This window comes from Limulus polyphemus, unplaced genomic scaffold, assembly GCF_000517525.1.
Source record: "Limulus polyphemus unplaced genomic scaffold, Limulus_polyphemus-2.1.2 Scaffold1481, whole genome shotgun sequence".
NCBI lineage: Eukaryota > Metazoa > Arthropoda > Merostomata > Xiphosura > Limulidae > Limulus > Limulus polyphemus.
In genome coordinates, this window is record NW_013667091.1 from 60,041 (window position 1) to 83,465 (window position 23,425).

Below are 23,425 nucleotides of genomic sequence, written 5' to 3' on the forward strand. Positions count from 1 at the left end.
GACCCGCAGACTGCGAGTCGAGCTCCTTAACCACCTGGCCATGCCGGGCCAGTTTGTTTGTAATTAACCACAAACCTACACAATGGGCTATCTATGCACTGGCCACCACGGGTTTCGAAACCCGTATTCTAGCGTTGTAAGTCCGCTGTGCCACTGGGGGGGGGGGGGAGGCAGACTTAAGGCAGTCATATTCCAGGTTCCACGTAGTTATTTTTAATGTATTAGCATAATTTCCAGAAAAAAAACATTTATGGTAGAAATAATTTTGATATTCGTGTTTTTTCTTTTAAGTTTAAACAATAGCAGTGGCAAAACTATTGGCCATTTCAAATAAATTATACAGCGAATTTAATGAAAACGTGTTTCTATTACACACATTAGCAACCCTCCCTACTGATACTGCGCAAACTCTGAGGGCTTATGACGCTACATCCAGGTTTTGATACCCTTGGTGGGCACAGGACAGACAGCTTATTGTTTAGCTTGGTGCTTATCAACAAAAAGGACATTCATTAAAAATATCCGTTACTTACCATTACGATTATATACCAAAATCACCAGTTATGTGAGTATTAGTGTGAATAAGAAGAGATAAAAATTTCAATGATTAGATGAGTATTACTTCCGTATCTAATCGGATGCGGTAGTCATGGAAACAGTGTTCATAACGTTACCTGCTGCTAGGAAGTTGATAAAATTTAAACACACGAATTTGTGATTGTTCTAGCATTTTCTGTGTGTTAAATAAACTTACATTTTCCACAAAGAAAAACGGCAGAATTGAAGTACCATGAGTTAATTTAATTCTAAAGGATACATTTCTGTTAGGGTGGACGGAAACTGAGAGATACGCTTTGCAAAAAAACGAAGAAAACATAATAACTCCTATTTATAAGATTTTGCCTCAGTTATCCTAACCAACGAACAAGTACGTTTTTATAAGTTGAAAATAGAAGAAAAAAGTTAACATTTTTGTCAGGGAAAAGTGTAGAAACCTCACATACAAGAATACGTTCAGTAATTTTGTGTTTCGTATCTACACGTGAAAATATCCCTTTGATCTGTTTTCCCAGCAGTAAGTTTCAAAACTTGTGACTCTAAAACTTTGTATTCGATCCCTGCAGCTGGCAAAGTATAGATGGCTAATTGTGCATCTTTGTGCTTAAACAAACATACAAAAATTTGGGCCGAGCGTACCCTAGATACGTACTCAAACTATACATCCAAGGGTTCATGGTTTGCAGCCCATTGCTGCAAAAACGCGCTTCACAGATTGGGGGCATGAGTACAATATAACAGCGGTGATCAAATCCAACTGTTCAATCCAGCAAGAGTAAACCCATGAGTTAGTGATGGGTGCCGTTGAGTAGTTGCCTTCTCTCTGTCTGTCAGCTCGAAATTAGGGAAGACTAGAGCCGACAGCCTTCTGTAGCTTTGCGCGAAATTGTGAAACAAACTCTATGATTTGATAACTACTGCGCCCACGTGACAGCAGTAAAAAGCTCGAGCTTCAGTGGGTACAACAGAACGAATTCTCGATTGCTTTCCAGTATCTCTGCTGTCGCAGGCAGAATCGTTTCGTGCATCCTGTTTCGATACACCTAGAGACACAAGAGCGTTTGGACTATTTTACTTGGCGCGTTACTACTACTGTTAGTAGTGTCTCTCCTACTTTGCTGACTCTAACTACACGTTTACCTGGCATTGTTCAATGGTGTTTCGGGAATCGCCGGGTGACGGAGAACTTCCCGGGGAGATCCGCATTTGACAAGAAGTATGCCAGAGACAGATGTCGGTGCTTGCACGTTCGTGATCAGGAGAAGCTGTATTACAGCTAACCAAAAGTTAAAAACCTCCCCTGAGCTGAAACAGCACACGTGCTGGCTACTTACCGCTGTTGTCCGTGGTTTCTCGCGTTCAGTGCCAGAGCCCAGCACTCCATGTCTGCCAGCTAAGGCCACATGTTAATATTCAAGTAAGTAAAACAGAGAGAGTATCGGGGAATTATTGGATATATAGTATTTCCCAACTTCGTTCTTTCATATGAGTTCGGTTGTTAACAGGGTTTCAACGGTTGCTCAAAGCTCTTCCAGACTCCATAATATTTATCGAGATTAATAATAGAGTCTTCAGCATGTTTTATTGTTAGTATTATTTGCCTTTTAGCGCAAATATACACACAAAGGGTTATCTGCGCTCTGCCCACCTCGGGAAATCAAAACTTGTATTGTAGCATTGTAAGTCCACAATCTTAAAGCTGGACGCACCGGCGGATTACCGTTTCGTTTTTGCTACTTAAGGGAGACAGGTGACATAATTAAACAATGCGCTTATTGGTTGATAACAAAAACTCATTTAGACCCTCACACCTGTTATTTAGCTGAGGATAACTAGTTAAATATACAGATCATGCTTGATCAGCAGCTGAGACTTGTATAAACACATTTCTTGTATGATATATATTCTTTCTTTAAATACGCGGTTTTCTGAAACATTTCCAACGAATAAAAACATTATTGTGTAATACGAAACTCATTTGTAACCTACTAGAACTGTCCAACACTCTTACCCTGCAAACACACTAAACCTGCACATTTTCTGTGGATTAATACAATAAAACTTTCCCTCTGCCTGATTCAAGATTCATCCAACTCTCACGTATTACTATGCCACGTGGTAACGATGTTTCAATACATTGAAAATGACGCAATCTTCTGGGCATTCTGGTGAACGTGCAATATGTTCTAGGTACAGTGAAATCATATTCATACATCACTTCCTTGTTAAAAGTTCGTTTCAAAATGAAATCTTTCACGTATTTACAACTTCAGCTCGTTAAAACGTAGATGAAATGTTCATTCACTTAACAGTCATCACATCATCATAATAGCTGTAATTTACTACTTGTATTATAACTAGTTGTATTATAACTGCTTATTTTATAATTAGTTGTATTATAACTGCTTATTTTATAATTAGTTGTATTATAACTGCTTATTTTATAACTACTTTTATTATAACTACTTGTTTTATAACTAATTTTATTATAACTATTATAACTACTTGTTTTATAACTAATTTTATTATAACTACTTTTATTATAACTACTTGTTTTATAACTAATTTTATTATAATTGCTTGTATTATTACTACTTGTCTTATAACTGCTTGTTTTATAAGTACTTGTATTGTAACTACTTATCTTATAACCACTCGTATTAATAATATTTTCCTTGAAGTACTGTTTTTATCATACTCCTTGCATTGTCACTACCACGAGGCACAATTTTAAAAGGTCGATTTCCAAAGCAAGGTAGATACAAGTGGGGTCTAGTGGAGCCCATTGGCCAAATAAGTCGCATGCAATTAACATATTGCTTGAATGTCATGAAAATATTTTATTATGAAGCATATACTATCTAAAATATATTTCTGCAATGTACTAAAACATTATCATTTTAAATATGAAATACTTCGTGCCACAGAAAGTGTGTATGTGTTTGAGGGGAGGGGGGGGGGTCCATGCAACCAGAACTGCTTGTACTAGTACTATTTGTACTATTATGCTATAACAAGCACATTTCTCATTACACTTGTTTCTCCACTGCTCTGTATGCTTGAGTGAGGTTTCGAGTTTGAATTTCCGTGTTTTAGATCATTATTCACTCCGATAGCATTTTAACGTGTTAATGGTTAATTGTTCCTCGCTTTTCGTGTGATCTTTAGTCATTATTCCACTGATAGCATTTTAACGTGTTAATGGTAAACTGTTCCTCGCCGTTCGTGTGTTTTTGATCATTATTTACTCTGATAGCATTTCAATGTGTTAATGGTAAACTATTCCTCGCTGTTCGTGTGTTTTTGATCATTATTCACTCTGATAGAATTTGAACATATTAACAGTAAACTATTTCTCGCCGTTCGTGTGGTTTTTATCATTATTCACTCTGATAGCATTTTAACGTGTTAATGGTAAACTATTCCTCGCCGTTCGTGTGTTTTTGATCATTAGTCACTCTGATAGCATTTTAACGTGTTAACGGAAAACTGTTCCTCGCCGTTCGTGTGTTTTTGATCATTATTTACTCTGATAGCATTTCAATGTGTCAATGGTAAACTATTCCTCGCTGTTCGTGTGTTTTTGATCATTATTCACTCTGATAGAATTTGAACGTTTTAACAATAAACTATTCCTTGCTGTTCGTGTGTTTTTGATCATTAGTCATTCTGATAGCATTTTAACGTGTTAATGGTAAACTGTTCCTCGCTGTTCGTATGTTTTTTATCATTATTCACTCTGATACCATTTTAAAGTTTTAACAATAAACTATTCCTTGCTGTTCGTGTGTTTTGATCATTATTCACTCTGATAGCATTTTAATGTGTTAATGATAAACTATTCCTCGCCGTTCGTGTTTTTTTTTTTATCATTATTCACTCTGGTAGCATTTTAACGTGTTAATGATAAACTATTCCTAGCTGGCTGTTTATAATTTTTTTTAAATTATCACTCACTCTGATAATATTGAAAGATATTATTGTTAAAAGTGTTTTGCGCCATCTGTTTGTATGTTTTTGAATCATTACTCATGTTTACAGTTAAGGTCAGAACAGTGAACTGTACTGTCAGTCTGTTGTGTGTTTGTTTATTGTTTTTTGATAAACATTACTCACACTTACTATTTATACATGCCTTATAGTGAAATTTGTCTTGTTTCAGTTAATACAACATTGACAATTATTTACTAGTTGTTAAGTGTTGTTGTTGTTTTGTTTTTTCGGTATCGTCAATACTTGTCTTTTTTTGGTATCAACAATACTTGTTTGTTTTTTTTCTCAGTATCGTCAATTGTTGTTGTTGTTGTTTTCGATATCCTCAATACTTTTTTTTGTTGTTTTCGGTATCGTCAATACTTGTTTTTTTTTGTTTTTGTTTTTTCGGTATCGTCAACACTTGTTTTTTTTTTCTAAACTAGTTTTCATACACTGGTTGTCTTTTTCTACTTGGGTTCAGAAGGAAAACGTCATAAACATTAACATTTTATTATCCACAATGATCCCAAACTGGATCAACGATAAGTTTACGGACTTATAACAGGAAAATCCGTGGGCAGAGTGGAGGTAATCCATTGTGTACCTTTATACTAAAACACGAACATCAATTATAATCCACTAGGGTAACTAGTGGAGACATCACACTTAGAGTATATACTTCACACACCTTATAATAAGTTTACGTGTCATAATACATTACGTTAGACCTATAGGGTAACTAGCGGAGACATCACACTTAGAGTATATACTTCACACACCTTATAATAAGTTTACGTGTCATAATACATTACGTTAGACCTATTAAATCAGGCTTGTTTCTAGCTTGAAAAAGAGGGTTTGCTCGAAACGTCTCCAAGTAAATAAATTACTACCATAGTTTTTAAAGGTGATTTTTCTCCTAAAAGACTATTTTTTTTATTTTATCACCTTCGCATTTTTCTACTTATACAATATACCTAATACTAATATCTTATGACAAGTATAATTGATTAAAATCATGCTTCGTTAGCGTGTGAAAAGAATTTTTCTTCACACACCTTATGTCAAAGTCACACTGACTGAATTTATGACATTAAAAATTACAAATATTGAAAATTTTGCACACGTTCATAGCAGACATAATAAATTCCTTTAGAGAGAAGACACACTAGTTTATCCTTTCCCTAAAAGTTAGTTCTGTCATTTTTTAACAACCATAATTTTATGAAGGTCAATTGTTTCGTACTTACGATTAACATTATTGATAAATAGTGTTTTTACACAGAAGGGCTGTTATAACATAATTTAGCGAATCTGTAAATAGATATTGTTGCACGAGTCTTATGGAAATACTCTGGCTGTTAAAATATGATTTATCGAACTTGTAAATACATATTGTTGCTATTGCTTTGTGCCAAAAAAAAAAAAAACACCTAACAACCAACCATATTGTTGCACAAATAAGGAACACGGACGAGTCTTATGGAAATACTCCGCATCAGGTCGGATAATTTCGACATTGCTGGTAGCATGACCCTTTATCGTGGAAAATTTAATGTACACACAACGGGAAAATATGTAAATAACATGCTATGTTGTTATCAACGCAAAACCCAGGGAGATAATACATCTTACTGTACGTACCGGTGTGTCACACCTCTGTACTAAACATTAGTTATTTACGTATGCATATCTATTGTTGACACTCTAAAAAAAACGTGTAACATTCAGAGTCTATTCAACCTTGAGATACATTATATATTACATGTAAAACAAAACAGGCACTGAAGGAATCCTGAGCATCAGGTAATGATATATTATAACTAGCTAACAGGTATATCAAATATGTATCTTTAGTGTTTTTAAATTAATATCTGCATACATTGTATTACACCAGTATCTTTAGTGTTTTAAAACTAACACTTACATACATTGTATTACACTAGTAATTTTAGTGTTTTTAAACTAATAGTTACACCCATCATATTACACCAGTATCTTTAGTGTTTTTAAACTAATAGTTAACAACATCGTTGTACACCAGTGTTTACATTAATGACAACATTCAAGGACTTTAAGTTTTGAAGCTTACAGTACTGGGTGATTCTGGAGATAAACGAAAAGTTTTAAAGCTGGTAAAACTTCTTTGTATATATGTTAATTAACAACTAATTGTCTATATAAATATGTGTGTAATAGCTCATAATACAAATCAAGAATACGATGGATGAATCATTGTGTTGATTTGACTTTATATATGACACAGACTTAGTACAGTCAGTTTACGTTTTTGACTAACCAGTTGTTATTTATATATTTCCGTGTCACGCCCTAAGGATAACGCTTAAAATGGCTTCTCCAGGAAAAGAAGTTTCTTGCCCCTGTGGGTCACAGTAGGGCCCTATCAAATTGCGTTGTTTAGTATGAAAGTATTTCACCGAGACTCTGGTGGTCGTTTTCGACGAAGAAAGCTTTACCTTTCTTTACAATTAGAAACTACATTTTTTCTTTGCTTTTAAAATTGAAGTTTATCCACATCCATAATAATAAACATCTGGAGTTTGATTAGCATGCAAAGTACAATAAGTATCGGTTAAGTACTCAGTGTGATTAGCATGCAAAGTACAACAAGCATCTGTTAAGTAATCAGTGTGATTAGCATGCAAAGTACAACAAGCATCTGTTAAGTACTCAATGTGATTAGCATGCAAAGTACAATAAGTATCGGTTAAGTACTCAGTGTGATTAGCATGCAAAGTACAACAAGCATCTGTTAAATACTCAGTGTGACTAGCATGCAAAGTACAACAAGCATTTGTTAAGTACTCAGTGTGACTAGCATGCAAAGTACAACAAGCATCTGTTAAGTACTCAGTGTGATTAGCATGTAAAGTACAACAAGCATCTGTTAAATACTCAGTGTGATTAGCATGCAAAGTACAACAAGCATCTGTTAAGTACTCAGTGTGATTAGCATGCAAAGTACAACAAGCATCTGTTAAGTACTCAGTGTGATTAACATGCAAAGTACAACAAGCATCTGTTAAATACTCAGTGTGATTAGCATGCAAAGTACAACAAGCATCTGTTAAGTACTCAGAGTGACTAGCATGCAAAGTACAACAAGCATCTGTTAAGTACTCAGTGTGATTAGCATGCAAAGTACAACAAGCATCTGTTAAATACTCAGTGTGATTAGCATGCAAAGTACAACAAGCATCGGTTAAGTATTCAGTGTGATTAACATGCAAAGTACAACAAGCATCTGTTAAATACTCAGTGTGATTAACATGCAAAGTACAACAAGCATCTGTTAAGTACTCAGTGTGATTAGCATGCAAAGTACAACAAGCATCTGTTAAATACTCAGTGTGATTAGCATGCAAAGTACAACAAGCATCGGTTAAGTATTCAGTGTGATTAACATGCAAAGTACAACAAGCATCTGTTAAGTACTCAGTGTGACTAGCATGCAAAGTACAACAAGCATTTGTTAAGTACTCAGTGTGATTAACATGCAAAGTACAACAAGCATCTGTTAAGTACTCAGTGTGATTAGCATGCAAAGTACAACAAGCATCTGTTAAGTACTCAGTGTGACTAGCATGCAAAGTACAACAAACATCTGTTAAGTACTCAGTTTGATTAGCATGCAAAGTACAACAAACATCTGTTAAGTACTCAGTTTGATTAGCATGCAAAGTATAACAAGCATCTGTTAAGTACTCATTGTGACTAGCATGCAAAGTACAACAAGCATCTGCTAAGTACTCAGTGTGATTAACATCCAAAGTACAACAAGCATCTGTTAAGTACTCAGTGTGATTAGCATGCAAAGTACAACAAGCATCTGTTAAGTACTCAGTGTGATTAGCATGCAAAGTACAACAAGCATCTGTTAAGTACTCAGTGTGATTAGCATGCAAAGTACAACAAGCATCTGTTAAATACTCATAAAACAACTAATATTTTTACGGGCACATTTATTTCCTACCAAGATTATTGAATAGTTAAACCGTTAACTTGCTCATGTCAGAAACGTTCTTCAATATATTTAACATGAAAAAAACAACAAATAAAATACTTCACTGGCTAGCATCGTCCATATTTAAACTGCAGTAAAGCATATCAGCACATCATATTATTAAAAGGTTAAACTACAAGGAACTTGTGTATATATTTAAAATATTAGAATCCACAAATGAACAACTTTTTATAATACACAATTAAAATCTTTATTTAAACTGACTAACGGTTGTAAAAGTCACTCTACATGTTTTACGTGGTTTCACATCATCTTCAGGAGTGTGAAAAAACAGTTACTGTGTGCTATATACGAACAAAAGACATGGTCATGTGACTACTAGCTTACGATTCAAAAAAGAAAATCGCGCCATCTACATACTTTCTGATTTTCTAACCCTTCATCTTTATTTAAGATGTTTCGTTATTTCAATGGCTTCTCTAATATTTCTAGCAGTCATATTATTCGGTTGAGCCAAAATAACCGTATTTTCCCACTGAATGATATGTTCAGCTAATGCAGGGTTTTCACTTTTGTATTTAACATTTCTTCTATGTTCATTTATTCTAAATTTTAAGTTTCTTCTAGTTTGATCAATTTATGCACGACCACATTCAAATGAACATGTAAATTATACAGGACATATCATCTGATGGAAAAAAATGGTTATTTTGGCCTAACCGAAGAATGTGACTGCTAGAAATATTAGAGAAGCCATTGAAATAATGAAACATCTTAAATAAAGATGAAGGGTTAGAAAATCGGAAAGTATGTAGATGGCGTGATCTTCTTTTTTGAATTGTAAACTACTAGTCACATGACCATGTCTTTTGTTCTTATATAGCACACGGTAACTGTTTTTTCACACTCCTGTACATGACGTGAAACCACGTTGAAACACGTAGAGTGATTTTTACAACAGTTCATCGGTTTTAAATAAAGATTTTAATTGTGTATTATAAAACGTTATTTGTTTGTGGACTTTAATACTTTAAGCATACCATACCCCATGCTGAGTGGGGAAACATTTGTCAAACATTGCACGAGAAGAACGAGGAAATTGACGAACACGTGGTATACTGTAATGATATAAGGAAAAACTCTGTAGTTTTTCATTAACTAATATACGAATAAGCATAAGGATCAGTTTCATATTTAGAACGAGATTTATACACGTCATTAAAAATAACAAAGCGATTACGTAAAAACTTGTAGTGGAATTGTTAAGTAGCAAAAGAAAGAACAAAGAAAACTTATCATGAGATTAGCATCAATTCTTAGAGATCAAAATAAACTAGTATTGTAGGCAGAGAGACACTAACAATGAAATTAGCACCCATTCCTACAGACTAAATAAAACTAGTATTATAGGAAGAGAGACATCAACGATTAAATTAGCATCTATTCTTAGAAATCAAATGACTTGAGTGTTGTGAGGGCATACTTATTTGTAATCAGGTTCATGCACATTGTAAGGATACATAGAAACTTGTAGTGAGGTTCATGCACATTGTAAGGATACATATAAACTTGCAACGAGTTTGATGCACATTGTAAGGGTACATAGAAACTTGTAATCAGGTTCATGCACATTGTAACGATATATAGAAACTTGTTGTGAGGTTCATGCACATTGTAAGGATACATAGCAACTTGCAACGAGTTTGATGCACATTGTAAGGGTACATAGAAACTTGTAATCAGGTTCATGCACATTGTAAGGATACATAGCAACTTGTAATTAAGTCCTACATATTTATACAAAAAAAAGGATTGTAGTTGTTATATAATTAATTATTATTTGGAGGAAAAAATCAGATCATCAACGACGTGAAGAATTATATTGCATGAATGAACCTGTTAGAGTGAAACGTCTTAACATGGCTTGATCATGTGTTTTCTTCTCCTCTTACTGTTGCATGACTATGTTTACTGATGTATACAAAGACAAGCACTATGTAATCTTAATGACCAATGCGTTATGTAAACCACAATACGATAAGATTCGACGTTTATGAGTTAAAAATACAAAATATATATAAACAAAGGTGGTTGATGAGCACGTGCAGGATGGATGGGCTTCTGATAGGTTTACATTCTTACACGACCCCTGGTTAGGACATTCCTCGAAGTATATTTACTTGTATGATTATTATTTTTTACTCCGACCCTCCTCCTTCTTAAGTTTAAAACGTTTTATCTTCTGGTTTTAAATCATTCTGTTTCATTATTTTCAGAGCTTTATGACACTGTAGTAGTATTTGTGTATTGATTATGAAATAATTTGGTAGTCAGTCGTATACCATAATACGAGCAACATCCTTTTATATGTGTTAACACGTGTATTAAAAAAAAAACCAAAACAACTTCAAACAGTAGAACATAACCAATGTAGCAAGAGTGCAAGGTTTTTACAATTCATTGAAAATTCTGTAATTAATTTTACCTCATAGAACTTATATATGGTGCCCATTAATAAGCGGCCATGTTTGTTGCCACGCCCTGTCAGTAGTCTCAAATGTCCCGAAAGCTCTTTTAGATATTACCAAGACTTTTAAACCACTGAGTGGTCTCACGTGCAATAGGATCACAAGGTCAAACATTACTTTCGATTTTCACACTTCCTCTAGCTTGTAATTTTTCTTTTCTCCCATTCAATTGATCTACGACGTGTTCACATCTATCATGAACTTTAACCCTATTAATGTACCTCTGCATAACATGCTGTGTGGTCGTTGTCACTTGTATAAAAATTGACTCGACACTGTTGGTAAGGCATTAATTATTTATCATAGCAGGACTAGCCCCCAACTTAAGATACATTTCGGCTCTCGTGACCTTGACCGAAACACCATAAGAACCGAAATTCACCCTGTACTGGTCTTTCAGCATTTTCTAGCTCCATCAAAACATAATATAAATTTACCAGACGTGGATTATGAATACAAACAAACCCAACTTTCTATCTGTTAATTAATGATTTAATTATCTTCTTACCGATATTCCATTAAGATAACCTATATTTCCTTTATTCTCCTGAAGAAGAATAGTGAACTACTCGAAATCGCTCGAGTTTTGGGTCTCGTTTGAAAACCATTTCAACTTAGTGGTAAAGGCCTTCAGGCCCAAGCGAGATTTGAGAGGTTTAAATCATATTTCTTAGATTATACTTCAAATGAGATAACATCTAACAATAGCTGATAATATTCATTGATAGTGGGCTATCTTTTAATTGGTTTAATCTTTTCGATACCGAAGGCTTCCGCATGAAGAAGTTTGCATAATAATAATTAAGATTATCTGAGATTTAACTGATACTTAATTTAGTTTCTATTTTATTTTTTAAGAAAAGTAAAGATTACACTTCTATAAGCCACGCAGTTCATCCCCGATAAGATAAAGGCTACACCTTTCTAAGTCACTTGAATTAATCCATATTTTCATCAGTAAAGTAAAGATTACATTCTCCAAATCACCTGATTAATTGACTTAATCCATATTTTCATCAATAAAGTAAAGATTACATTATCCAAATCACCTAATTAAGTGACTTAATCCATATTTTCATCAATAAAGTAAAGATTATATTATCCAAATCACCTAATTAAGTGACTTAATCCATATTTTATCCCCCGTAAAGTAAGGATTACACCTTTCTAAGTCACCTGAATTAATCCATAGTTTCACCAGTGAAGTAAAGGTTACATTATCCAAATCACCTGATTAATTGACTTAATCCATATTTTATCCCCAGTAAAGTAAGGATTACACCTTTCTAAGTCACCTGAATCAATCCATAGTTTCACCAGTGAAGTAAAGGTTACATTATCTAAATCACCTGATTAACTGACTTAATCCATATTTTATCCCCAGTAAAGTAAGGATTACACCTTTCTAAGTCACCTGAATTAATCCATAGTTTCACCAGTGAAGTAAAGGTTACATTATCCAAATCACCTAATTAACTGACTTAATCCATATTTTATCCCCAGTAAAGTAAGGATTACACCTTTCTAAGTCACCTGAATTAATCCATAGTTTCACCAGTGAAGTAAAGGTTACATTATCCAAATCACCTAATTAACTGACTTAATCCATATTTTATCCCCAGTAAAGTAAGGATTACACTTTTCTAAATCTCCTGACAAATTGCTGTAATCTCTAGATTATCCACAGGAAAGTAATGATGATATTTCTCTTACTTACCTGAAAAATGCATAATTACAAATCCATAAAACAGGAAAGATCGTGACAAATATTTATGCAAGTTTCATCAAACATGTTGATACATAAAATATTCAGTTTTAGTCAGCATCGAAAATGAAGCTACTTTTACGCCATTAAATAGTTTTATTCCTTCACGTAGATTATCGAAATTTGAGAGTGGCGTGTTTCTTCTAGACAGCACAGATAGTGAAAAAAAATACAAACATCTAGGTTGTGATCGCTTTAATCGGAATGTGCGTTCACGAAACATGGCTTTTCGTCATGTACAATTTTCAAATTTCTTCTGTCATGAATCGTTATTAGAAAGACTGCGACCATTTTTATTTCTGTTTTTAGAACTATTGTAATGTAGAGAAGTTCGACGTAAAGCGATAAACCAGCTTTTACGAGTAAGTGATAAAACGCTGTTTCTCCCTCTGGCGGAAATTTTGTATCCCTATAAAAGGTTCATCCGTGTTTTGCCCTATAGTGTGATGATATACGTAACACACATTGGTTGTGATGATGTAGGAATGACGAGTTGAATATTAATAGTTTAGGCCTGTATAATTTGTTATTGAACGTGTGATTAAAATATAATAAGCCTCATTTAAAACAGATTGGTTGAATGCTAAAGGCTTAGGCCTGTATAATTTGTTATTGAACGTGTGATTAAAATATAATAAGCCTCATTTAAACAGATTGGTTGAATGTTAAAGGGTTAGGCCTGTATGATTTGTTATTGAACGTGTGATTAAAATATAATAAGCTTCATTTAAACAGATTGGCTGAATGCTAAAGGCTTAGGCCTGTACAATTTGTTATTGAACGTGTGACTGAAATATAATAAGCCTCATTTAAGCAGATTGGTTAAATGTTAAAGGCTTAGACCTATATAATTTGTTATGGATCAACTATCATTTATCTGAATCTACGGGTGTTTGTTTTCGTTACAACTTGTAGTTCAAGAATAACATACAAAAAGTAAATATCCACGAAACTAGGTATTTGTTTTTGTTTTTTTCCTAACTAGTTGATATTGTTGCAATCCTTGGATCTATGTAGAAATTGTTCGGTTATTCAAATTAAAAACATATTAATTACTTTTAATATTCCCTTTTTCTCGGGTCTGTTAATTTCACCACCTTTCCTCAGAACGTAACATCACTGACCGCTTACTTATATACAAAACTGCATACCACAAGTTGTGACTAAGCCGGTACTGAGCGCGCGAGATGTTCCTCTTAGAAGGAACGCGTAGGTCGTGAGTTGGGTGTGCTGTATTCTACAGATAAACACTCCAGACATATCAATATATAAATTTAAACTTGCACAGTCAACAATTATTAATAAATCAAGTAAGGTTCGTGAACATGGGAGTCAACCAATCTGGGTGCCAACTTGGAATTGAACCCTTGGATGGCTGACTTAGAATAGACATAATATGTTACCCTGGTGACTGTTCGCGGGAAACGGTTGTGGTAAATAATAACTCACAGAATTTCAGGATACTCACAAACTATTTCCTACTGCTGCAACTTAGCAAAATTATTTATTGTTATTTATATTTATTACTTTGGAAGTTTGTATACCTTAAACCAAAGACTTTTTTTTTACAAAATGTCATAGCATATTGTATATATTAATGTCTAAAAGTATATTGAAATATAATAATGATTTTTACAAAACGATCATACTTTATTAAAGGAATAATTCTAGGTTTCGGACATGGTGAGCCGGATTCAAGGCCTTGTGGTGAGACAAAATATTCATCCCAACTTAAACTGTGTATGCGTAAAAGAGCAAATGGTACAACATAAAATTATAATTAATCTCATTATCGCTACAAAATAAAATTGCAACTAGCCTGACCATTGCCACAACAGGAAAATCGAATTTAACTGCTTATTGCTGCAGCATAAGACGTTAATCGTCTCATAATTGCTGAAACATAAAACATAACTAATGTGAGCATTGCTACAATATAAAATGTAATTAACCTGGCCATTGGTACAACACAAAATTTTATTAATTTTGACATTGCTGAAACATAAAATGTAACAAATTTGTGTATCGCTAAATCATAAAATGTAACTTATCTGGAAGTTGCTGAAACTTAAAATGTAACTTATCTGGAAGTTGCTGAAACATAAAATGTAACTTATCTGGAAGTTGCTGAAACTTAAAATGTAACTTATCTGGAAGTTGCTGAAACATAAAATGTAACTAATCTGGGCATGCTACAACATGTAGAAATGGTGTTTATAAGACGTAAAGAAAATAATATTTTGAAACTTGTCATTTTGGTTTTTTTTTAGCTTGTTATTAGTGCCGAGTCAGTGTCGGATTTCCTTTATTTTTTATACAAGAATTCGACCTTAATGTAGTTCCAAATATGCCATTAATTTAGACACGTATTTACGAATTTAGTTGTGAGAAATCGAAACTGCTTCGCTGTTTTCCATCCTAAAAACACACTATTATCTCCCCTATCCCTTCCTCTTCATCTACAACTTTTATCATTTGCCATGTCGTGATACTTCGAGTTTAATTTCGTTTATCTGTAAGTTTGTGAGAGCGCTACCTGGTGATGACAGCGAACATTTAGGATATCGAAACACACTATCTGTGCTGACAGAGATAAGTCTCTCTAGAACACGCTGGCAAATAGCTGCTTTGAACACTAGTCAGTCTAGACAAGGCCATCTATGTTACGAAATGATCGCTGTTCATAATACGCTGTCAAATAGCTGCTTTGTTCACTAGTCAGTCTTAGACAAGGTCATCTATGTTACGAAGTGATCGCTGTTCATAATACGCTGTCAAATAGCCGCTTTGTTCACTAGTCAGTCTTAGACAAGGTCATCTATGTTACGAAGTGATCGCTATTCATAATACGCTGTCAAATAACTGATTTTCACACTAGTGCCGCCTACATAAGGCCAACTTAAAAGTTGAATAGGAAATAATTAAGACAAATTTTCTGTTATACTAGAGAGAAAAGCTGATTAACTATTTTTCAGATAACAGACAGCCAAATAGAGAAATAGATGGATAGAAATAATGACAACAAAATATAACTTCTAGATTTGTGTCAGCACATATATATAAATACGTCCAGTTAATATGGAGACGGAGGTTTTCCATTTTTAACACACGAACTTAGAGCTTTGAGATCAATTCGGATTTATCAAATATGGATAATGTGTTGATAAATCGTTATCAACATAATATCCATACACATTCAGACTTTAAACTTTAGAAACAAACTAAAGTATCTAAGAATATGCAGACTATATCAGACACGTTAAGCTAATGTCGTTTGTCGTAAGTTTCTAAATCCTAAGCTATGTATGTTTTATAAACAATATGTTTCATGCTACATTAACGAAACAAAAAGCAACCACAATTGTTTCCAGTTAAGTTCTTAAATTTGTTGCTTAGCTCATATGTTTTAAAGAGACCCTGTTGTGTAGTAGCTTTTCATTCAAATAGATACGAAGTGTAGAATAGGAGCTGGAATTTTCCTAGGTTTAAACTAGTGATCACATGGGATCAGAGACCCATAGAATTCAGGTATAGCCGCTCATAGGTTTAACTTAGTGATCAAAGGAGATCAAAGACCCCTAGAATTCAGGTATAGCCGCTCATAGGTTTAAACTAGTGATCACAGGAGATCAGATATCACTAGGGTTCAGCTATAGCCGCTCCTACATTTAAACTAGTGATCACAGGGGATCAGAGACCCCTAGGGTTCAGGTATAGTCGCTTCTATATCTGCGCTAGTGGTCACAAGGAATCAGAGACCCCTAGGATTTAGGTATAGCTACTCCTAGGTTTGACGTAATGATGAGAAGGGAGGCAAGCAGCACCATCTCTGCAACAAGGGCTTTATCCAGCTTTTTGAACAAGATAATGGAATTGACCTCCACTTTTAAAACGCGTCTACAGCTCAAAGTGCGGAGCACGTTCAGTGGCATTAAGTCTCAAACCCGGGCGCTTCGATACACCCCCCACCCCGATAGGTCAGAGGTACGTTTACGGACTTACAATGTGAAAATCCAGGGTTCGATTCCTCGTAGTAGACAGAGTGCAGATAACTCATTATGTAGTTTTACACTAAGAAAACTTTGATACGCAGCTTGTCCTAAGCGAGATCTGGTCTGTACAATAAGGAAAAGTCTGATATAAACTACATGTACCTTTATCAACTTTATCAGTTTCAGATAAAGGATTAAATAATAAAAATGCATCTTTTTGTTTTTATCGTGTATCTAAAAATAAACTTGACACGGGGGAGAGTTGTTTATCTATAAACCTGTCGGAAGTTGTCGTTTCGTCAGCTACGAAGTATCCGGAAATTTGCACTGGGAGATTTTCAGTCTCATTAAAAAATCTGAAGCACACGTGCAAAAAAATCTCTATCTGAAACTGTTGAAAAACCGCTTCAAGCGAATAACTGAAAATATAGGAACTTACCTACGCTAACGGTGCCTCTTGAAGAACACTGGAAACACACCTACGCTAACTGTACGCCTTGAATGAAGAGTGAGGAATACAACAAACTTACTTCCACTGACTATTATTGTAAGGAAAAATCAGGAATATAGGAAACGTAAATACGCTAAATTTATGTTTTTTTGGAAGAATTGGGAACATTGAAAACTAATCTGCGCTAATTGTACGTCTTGAGGAAGAACCAGGAACACAGACAAATCACGTAGGTTAACTGCACGTGTTAAGGAAGAACCAGGAACACAGAGGTCTTACGTAGGCTAACTGTACGCCTTTATTAAGGAAAAGCCACGAACACGGAGAACTTACGTAGGCTAACTGTACGTCTTCAGTAAGAACCAGGAACACAGAGAACTTACTTAGGTTAACTGTACGTCTTAAGGAAGAAGCAGGAATACAGATAACTTACTTAGGTTAATTGTGCGTCTTGAGGAACAACCAGGAACACAGAGAACTTACTTAGGTTAACTGTACGTCTTGAGGAAGAACCAGGAACACAGAGAACTTACTTAGGTTAACTGTACGTCTTGAGGAATAACCAGGAACACAGAGAACTTACTTAGGTTAACTGTACGTCTTGAGGAAGAACCAGGAACACAGAGAACTTACTTAGGTTAACTGTACATCTTGAAGAAGAACCAGAAACATAGAAAACTTAATTAGGTTAACTGTACATCTTGAGGAAGAACCAGGAACACAGAGAACTTAATTAGGTTAACTGTACGTCTTGAGGAAGAACCAGGTAGTGTAGTTGAAACCAACACAAAATAAACTGTATTATAACACTTCTTTAAGTAACGCGACGGAAAGTCCTGCTCATTTGTAGTAAGAAAGTGTCGAAAATTCTAAACAATAATAATCATAAGCATTCAAATCAGTATAACTATATTCGCCACCTAAGGTGGACGGAGGTTATGTTTTCACCTGTGTGTATGTGTTTGTCAGGAAGATTTCTTGAAAATGGCTGAATGGATTTGGACGCAACTTGGTGTATATTTGGAATGTGACCCAACTTAGAATTGATTAGTTTATTGAGGATCAAGGCCAAAGGTCAAGCTCACAACAACGTCACGAAAATAAAAAAAAATCCTATCTGTTAACATGGGGACCGATTTTTCACACTATTTTTGCTCTGCAACTCAGTCAAAAATGGTCAGATTTTGATGAAACTTGGTGGACATATGTAGAATATTATTCCTCATTGTTCTGCCAAAAATGGTCAATGTCCGTGGATAACGACGTAAATACGGATACATTTTTGTTTTTTTGTTTTTTTTTATCAATGCTGCATGGCGGAGGTATATATATATATGAGACATAGTAAATAGTCCTTGTTACAGCATTGAAAAGTGTATTGTTGGCCACTTGAGAGTTTGGAATTTTGTGCCACCATGAAGTATTTTCGTTCAAACATCCCAAAGTTTATGTTTCAAGTTTGAAATTAGTAAACATATAATAGAACATGTGTCGTTTTATTGGTTTGTTGTGAATTTACAAGTAAATATGGCACCGAGAGAGTTGTTTAATTATAAACGATATAATGAAGGAGTCAGCTAAACTGCCCTTAACAGCATTGGATAGACTAATAAGTAGGCACATATGGGGACTGATTAGTCCGTCAGTGGCACAGCGGTATGTCTGCGGACTTACAGCGCTAGAAACTGGGTTTCGATACCCGTGGTTGGCAGAGCATAGATTGCCCTTTCTGTAGCTTTGTACTTGCTGACAAATAACATGTATTGATTAATACTCTTTTTTAATGTTCGTACACGACGCAAAAGAATTTGGTAGTTTGTTTGTTGTTAAGTACAAAGCTACACAATGGATTATTTGTGCTGTGCCCACCACGGGTATCGAAACCCGATTTTTAGTGTTATAAGTCCAGAAACTTGGCGAAAGCTACACGAGGGCTATCTGCGCTAGCCGTCCCTAATTTAGCAGTGAAAGAGGAAAGGCAGCTAGTCATCACCACCCACCGCTAACTCTTGAACTACTCTTTTACCAACGAATAGTAGGATTGACCGTCACATTATAACGCCCCCACGTCTGAAAGGGCGAGCATGTTTGATGGGACGGATTTCAAACCCACGACCCTCAGATTGCGAGCCAAGCGCCCTAACTGGGGAGCTAAGAATTAGGTAGAAGGTCCCACATCCGTCTTGGCGTTTAGCAACATTATTTTCGAGTTTTGCAATCGAATATTGACACAAATATAGAGCTAGTTGTTTAACAATCATTATCAAACAAATCTCGTCAAATTAGTCCTAAAACTAAAGCATTTTGTAACTATATTTTACCTATCTTTTAATTTTAAATTAACATATTTTTCCCTCAAACCGAACATTCCTCCACTTCTTAAAGTGTCTCATTTAATAGTAAAGGTAACTGTACATAAAATTCACACAGGCTGACTCACGAGCCAAGTCAGCCATTTTTACTGTTAAAGCGTAGGAAGGTTTGGCAGGCAAAGCTCTAGATACCGACTGTATAGTATTACAGACTTTCAGCTTTTTGGTCGTATTGTTTGCTTTCAGGAAGCGAGACTTCTTCAATAAGTAACACTCTAACATCTCTGGATATACACTTCTAATACTGACTAGAATAGTCGTGTGGTTCAGGAATGATAGATAATATACACAAATAGTAAATAGAGAACAACGTTAAATAAGATAGTGACAAATCTTTGTAACTGTTCGTGCTATGAAATAGAATATCCCAAGTATAGTTGTTAATAATTCTTCCACATAAATCAAGAGTTTTTTATTATTAATTAATCAAATTTTGGAAAACGAACAACATCAACTTTGCCTCCAGATAATATGAACTGACTAAACAATATAACACAAAACTTCATCAAGGGTTTTGTTCCCTATAAAAGGAAAAAATCAAACATTGGGATTTGACCGTCAATCTTGTATCGAATCCATGCCTCAAAAGTGCGGAACGCGCTTTGGCCGCATGGTAACGCGAACTTTGAACCTTCGTATTCAAACTTTGAGCAGGATATTCACTCGCGATGGCGGGACCTATACCCGATAAACCGGGGGATCTCGGAGGCTGCACCTGTCTTCTTCAGGGGTGCACTCAGAAGAGGCGGGAAATGATTAATTAGTCCGTTTCAAATTATATGTGGATTCTTTATCTTTTGAACCTCTCTCACCCACTTGACTGTAAATACTATAATACTGTATGCAGATAATTCTTTGAGAAAAGTCTTGAATCTCCTTTCTTTAGAGGATAAGAGATGATATACACAGTTATAAATTGACTGAAATATTGATTTACATATTATACTTTGCGTTAACTGCAACAATGAACTGGAGTTTAAAGAATGGACTTGAACAATAACAATAAATTTTGAGAATAAATTCTAACGTTAAAACGAAGTTTAAAAAGTAAGAAACTGTGAATATAACGTGAACATTTTCCTAACTCTAAATACAAAGCTTGCTTAAGATCGGTATTTTAACTCAAAATCAACATAATGATCAATTATCGAAACTTGATCTACAGAATATTCGCTAAGTTAGTATGAAAACTAACACTTCAAAGTGAATTTGAGCTGAAGGCTGTCTTTGAAGTATGTTTTAAAGTGTCTCAATATATGTTTATTTATTTACTTAGGCTATAAAAAGGCTTCTGGAGTCATAACAAAAGTAACGTTAAGCTCTGTTCTTAAAAATAGCACGTTTCACTTTTTATTTTGTTTGTCACTAGAGGGTGCTTGCGTGTTCAGACTTTTAAAATATATGGTGCTTCCTTTTTCTTTGAGAGTGCATTCCTTGTGTTGGTGGATTCCCAAAATAAAAGTAAATTTAAAAAAACTTTTTGTTTTAAAAAAACAAATTATATCAATGGACCTGCCTGGGTGTATTTCTCAGGTCAATTCAAAACCATTTGGAAAACCGGTGTCGTGATATTGTTGCTTGTAAATTGTTTAGCCTGCAGAACTGGCTGGATTCCGCTAGCGAAGAGAAACAAAAACTAGTGCACACGTCACCCTGCCACAAAGCAGAAATTTCTTCAGTGTTCAAGAAAACCAGCCAGTTTACAGTTTAACAAGACTATTATGAATCCAGTTTACAGTTTTTAACAAGGCTATTATGAATCCAGTTTACTGTTTAATAAGGCTATTATGAATCCAGTTTACAGTTTAACAAGGCTATTATTAATCCAGTTTACGTAAACTGGATTCATAATAGCCTTGTTAAAACTAATTTTTAACAAGGCTATTATGAATCCAATTGACAGTTTTTAACAAGGCTATTATGAATCCAGTTTACAGTTTAACAAAGCTATTATGAATCCAGTTTACAGTTTAACAAGGCTATTATGAATCCAGTTTACAGTTTAACAAGGCTATTATGAATCCAGTTTACAGTTTAACAAGGCTATTATGAATCCAGTTTACAGTTTAACAAGGCTATTATGAATGGGGAATTATTTTATTTAGTGTCTTAAGAGTTTGTTGTTAAGCGAAAAGATACGCACCGGTCTGTCTCTGCTCTGCACACCGCTGGTATCAAAACCTGAATTTTTGAGTTATAAGTCTTCAGTTTGACAATAATACTTATTTTATTTGATGCTAATATATACTAGTAAGTCATCAATTAATAACTTTTATATGTCATAGCTGCTATTATTATTATTATTTCTCTGGTTTGGATCCCGTCACTGAACATACTAGTCTTTCAGCTGTGAAGGAGTTATAATGTGATCGTCAATCCCATTATTGGTTGGTAAAGAGTAGCCCAAGAGTTGGCGGTGGGTGGTGTTGACTAGCTGCCTTCCCTCTGGCCTATTGCATTTAATTGGAAACGGCTAGCGCAGGTAGCTCCCGCGTAGCTTTGCGCGAAACTCAGAAAAACAAACAAATTACTATTATTAATTAACAATAATACTTGTCTCTGTTATTTGTTCATGCATGGAATAATAAGTTTAAATAGAGCGTTAACTGTTCATCTATTAACTTGGTGGGACTCACAACTGCATAATGTTGAGACGCTGGTAGTCTGGTGGAACTCATATTTACATAATAGTTAAGACAACTGTGTGCGTCTAGTCGTCTGGCTGCAAACACAGCTACATAATGCTGAGACATCTTTAAGCATATAAAGTAGTCTGGTGGGAGTCACAGCGACATAATGTTGAGACGGATGCGTTTAGTATATGTGACGGTAATCACATGTATACAATGTCTGCGTGTCCACATGCGTGAAAAGAGCACACCGTTTTATAAGCGTTCTCAACACAGTTCTATATTATTTAATATATATATAATTAATATACTATTGTTTTATATCTAAAAGCGTATATACGAAATAACAAATACACGCTTTAACAATACAACCAAAATAGAAAATTACACCTATTAGATCAACAACTTTAATGTCTATAACTGATATATATATTTATTTATTTGCTTGATTCTCAAAGTGCAACTTTGTTACCGGTATGAGCACTTCTTTCTTTTGTGGTAATTCAAATCGCTTGTTTATAGTTGTTGTAGTTTCGTTTCAATGGTTATAAAATCAACATGTAGTCGGTGAACTAAAGGTAACGTTGTACGTTCTATATATTTAACTTGTTCTATAGAGCTATATAGCGCCTTCCCAGTGGCCCAGCGGTAACTCTGAAGGCTTACAACGCTAAGAATCTCGTTTCGATACCCGTGGTGATCACAGCTCTTTCTAGCCACTTCCTTCTTACTCACTGCAAACATTTGTAGCCAGTCATAAATGTTTATATAAAATCTGGAGGCCCAGAAAACCGTATATAATGAGTAATGTGCCAGTTGTGTGTCTTTCTCTTCATCATCTAGAACTGTCTATTCGAAGATATATATTAGATTTGAGACTTTTAGGCCTCCACCTTTAGTGACTACAGACTTGAGAGGTTTGTCTGGATATTTTGATTTAGTGTACCTGTACATTTTTAACCTTCATCTGTAATCACTACAGACTTAGAGGTTTGTCTGTATATCCTGATTTAATGTACCTGTACATTTTTAACCTTCATCTGTAATCACTACAGACTTGGAGGTTTGTCTGGATATCTTGATTTAATGTACCTGTACATTTTTAACCTTCATCTTCAATCACTGTAGACTCGGAGGTTTGTCTGGATATCTTGATTTAATGTACCTGT

At 34.8% G+C, this 23,425-nt stretch overlaps 1 protein-coding gene across 1 annotated transcript in view; it reads left to right on the top strand.

The window, feature by feature from the left end:
- Positions 1-1,573: 1,573 nt before the first annotated feature.
- The window catches only part of LOC111086844 (fibroblast growth factor 18-like), a 69,152-nt gene continuing 47,300 nt past the window's right edge, over positions 1,574-23,425 (top strand). The window contains exon 1 of the mRNA XM_022391378.1: positions 1,574-1,975. Within this exon, the coding sequence (XP_022247086.1) occupies positions 1,962-1,975 (14 nt within the window). The 5' untranslated portion in view covers positions 1,574-1,961. The remainder of the gene's footprint in view (positions 1,976-23,425) is intronic.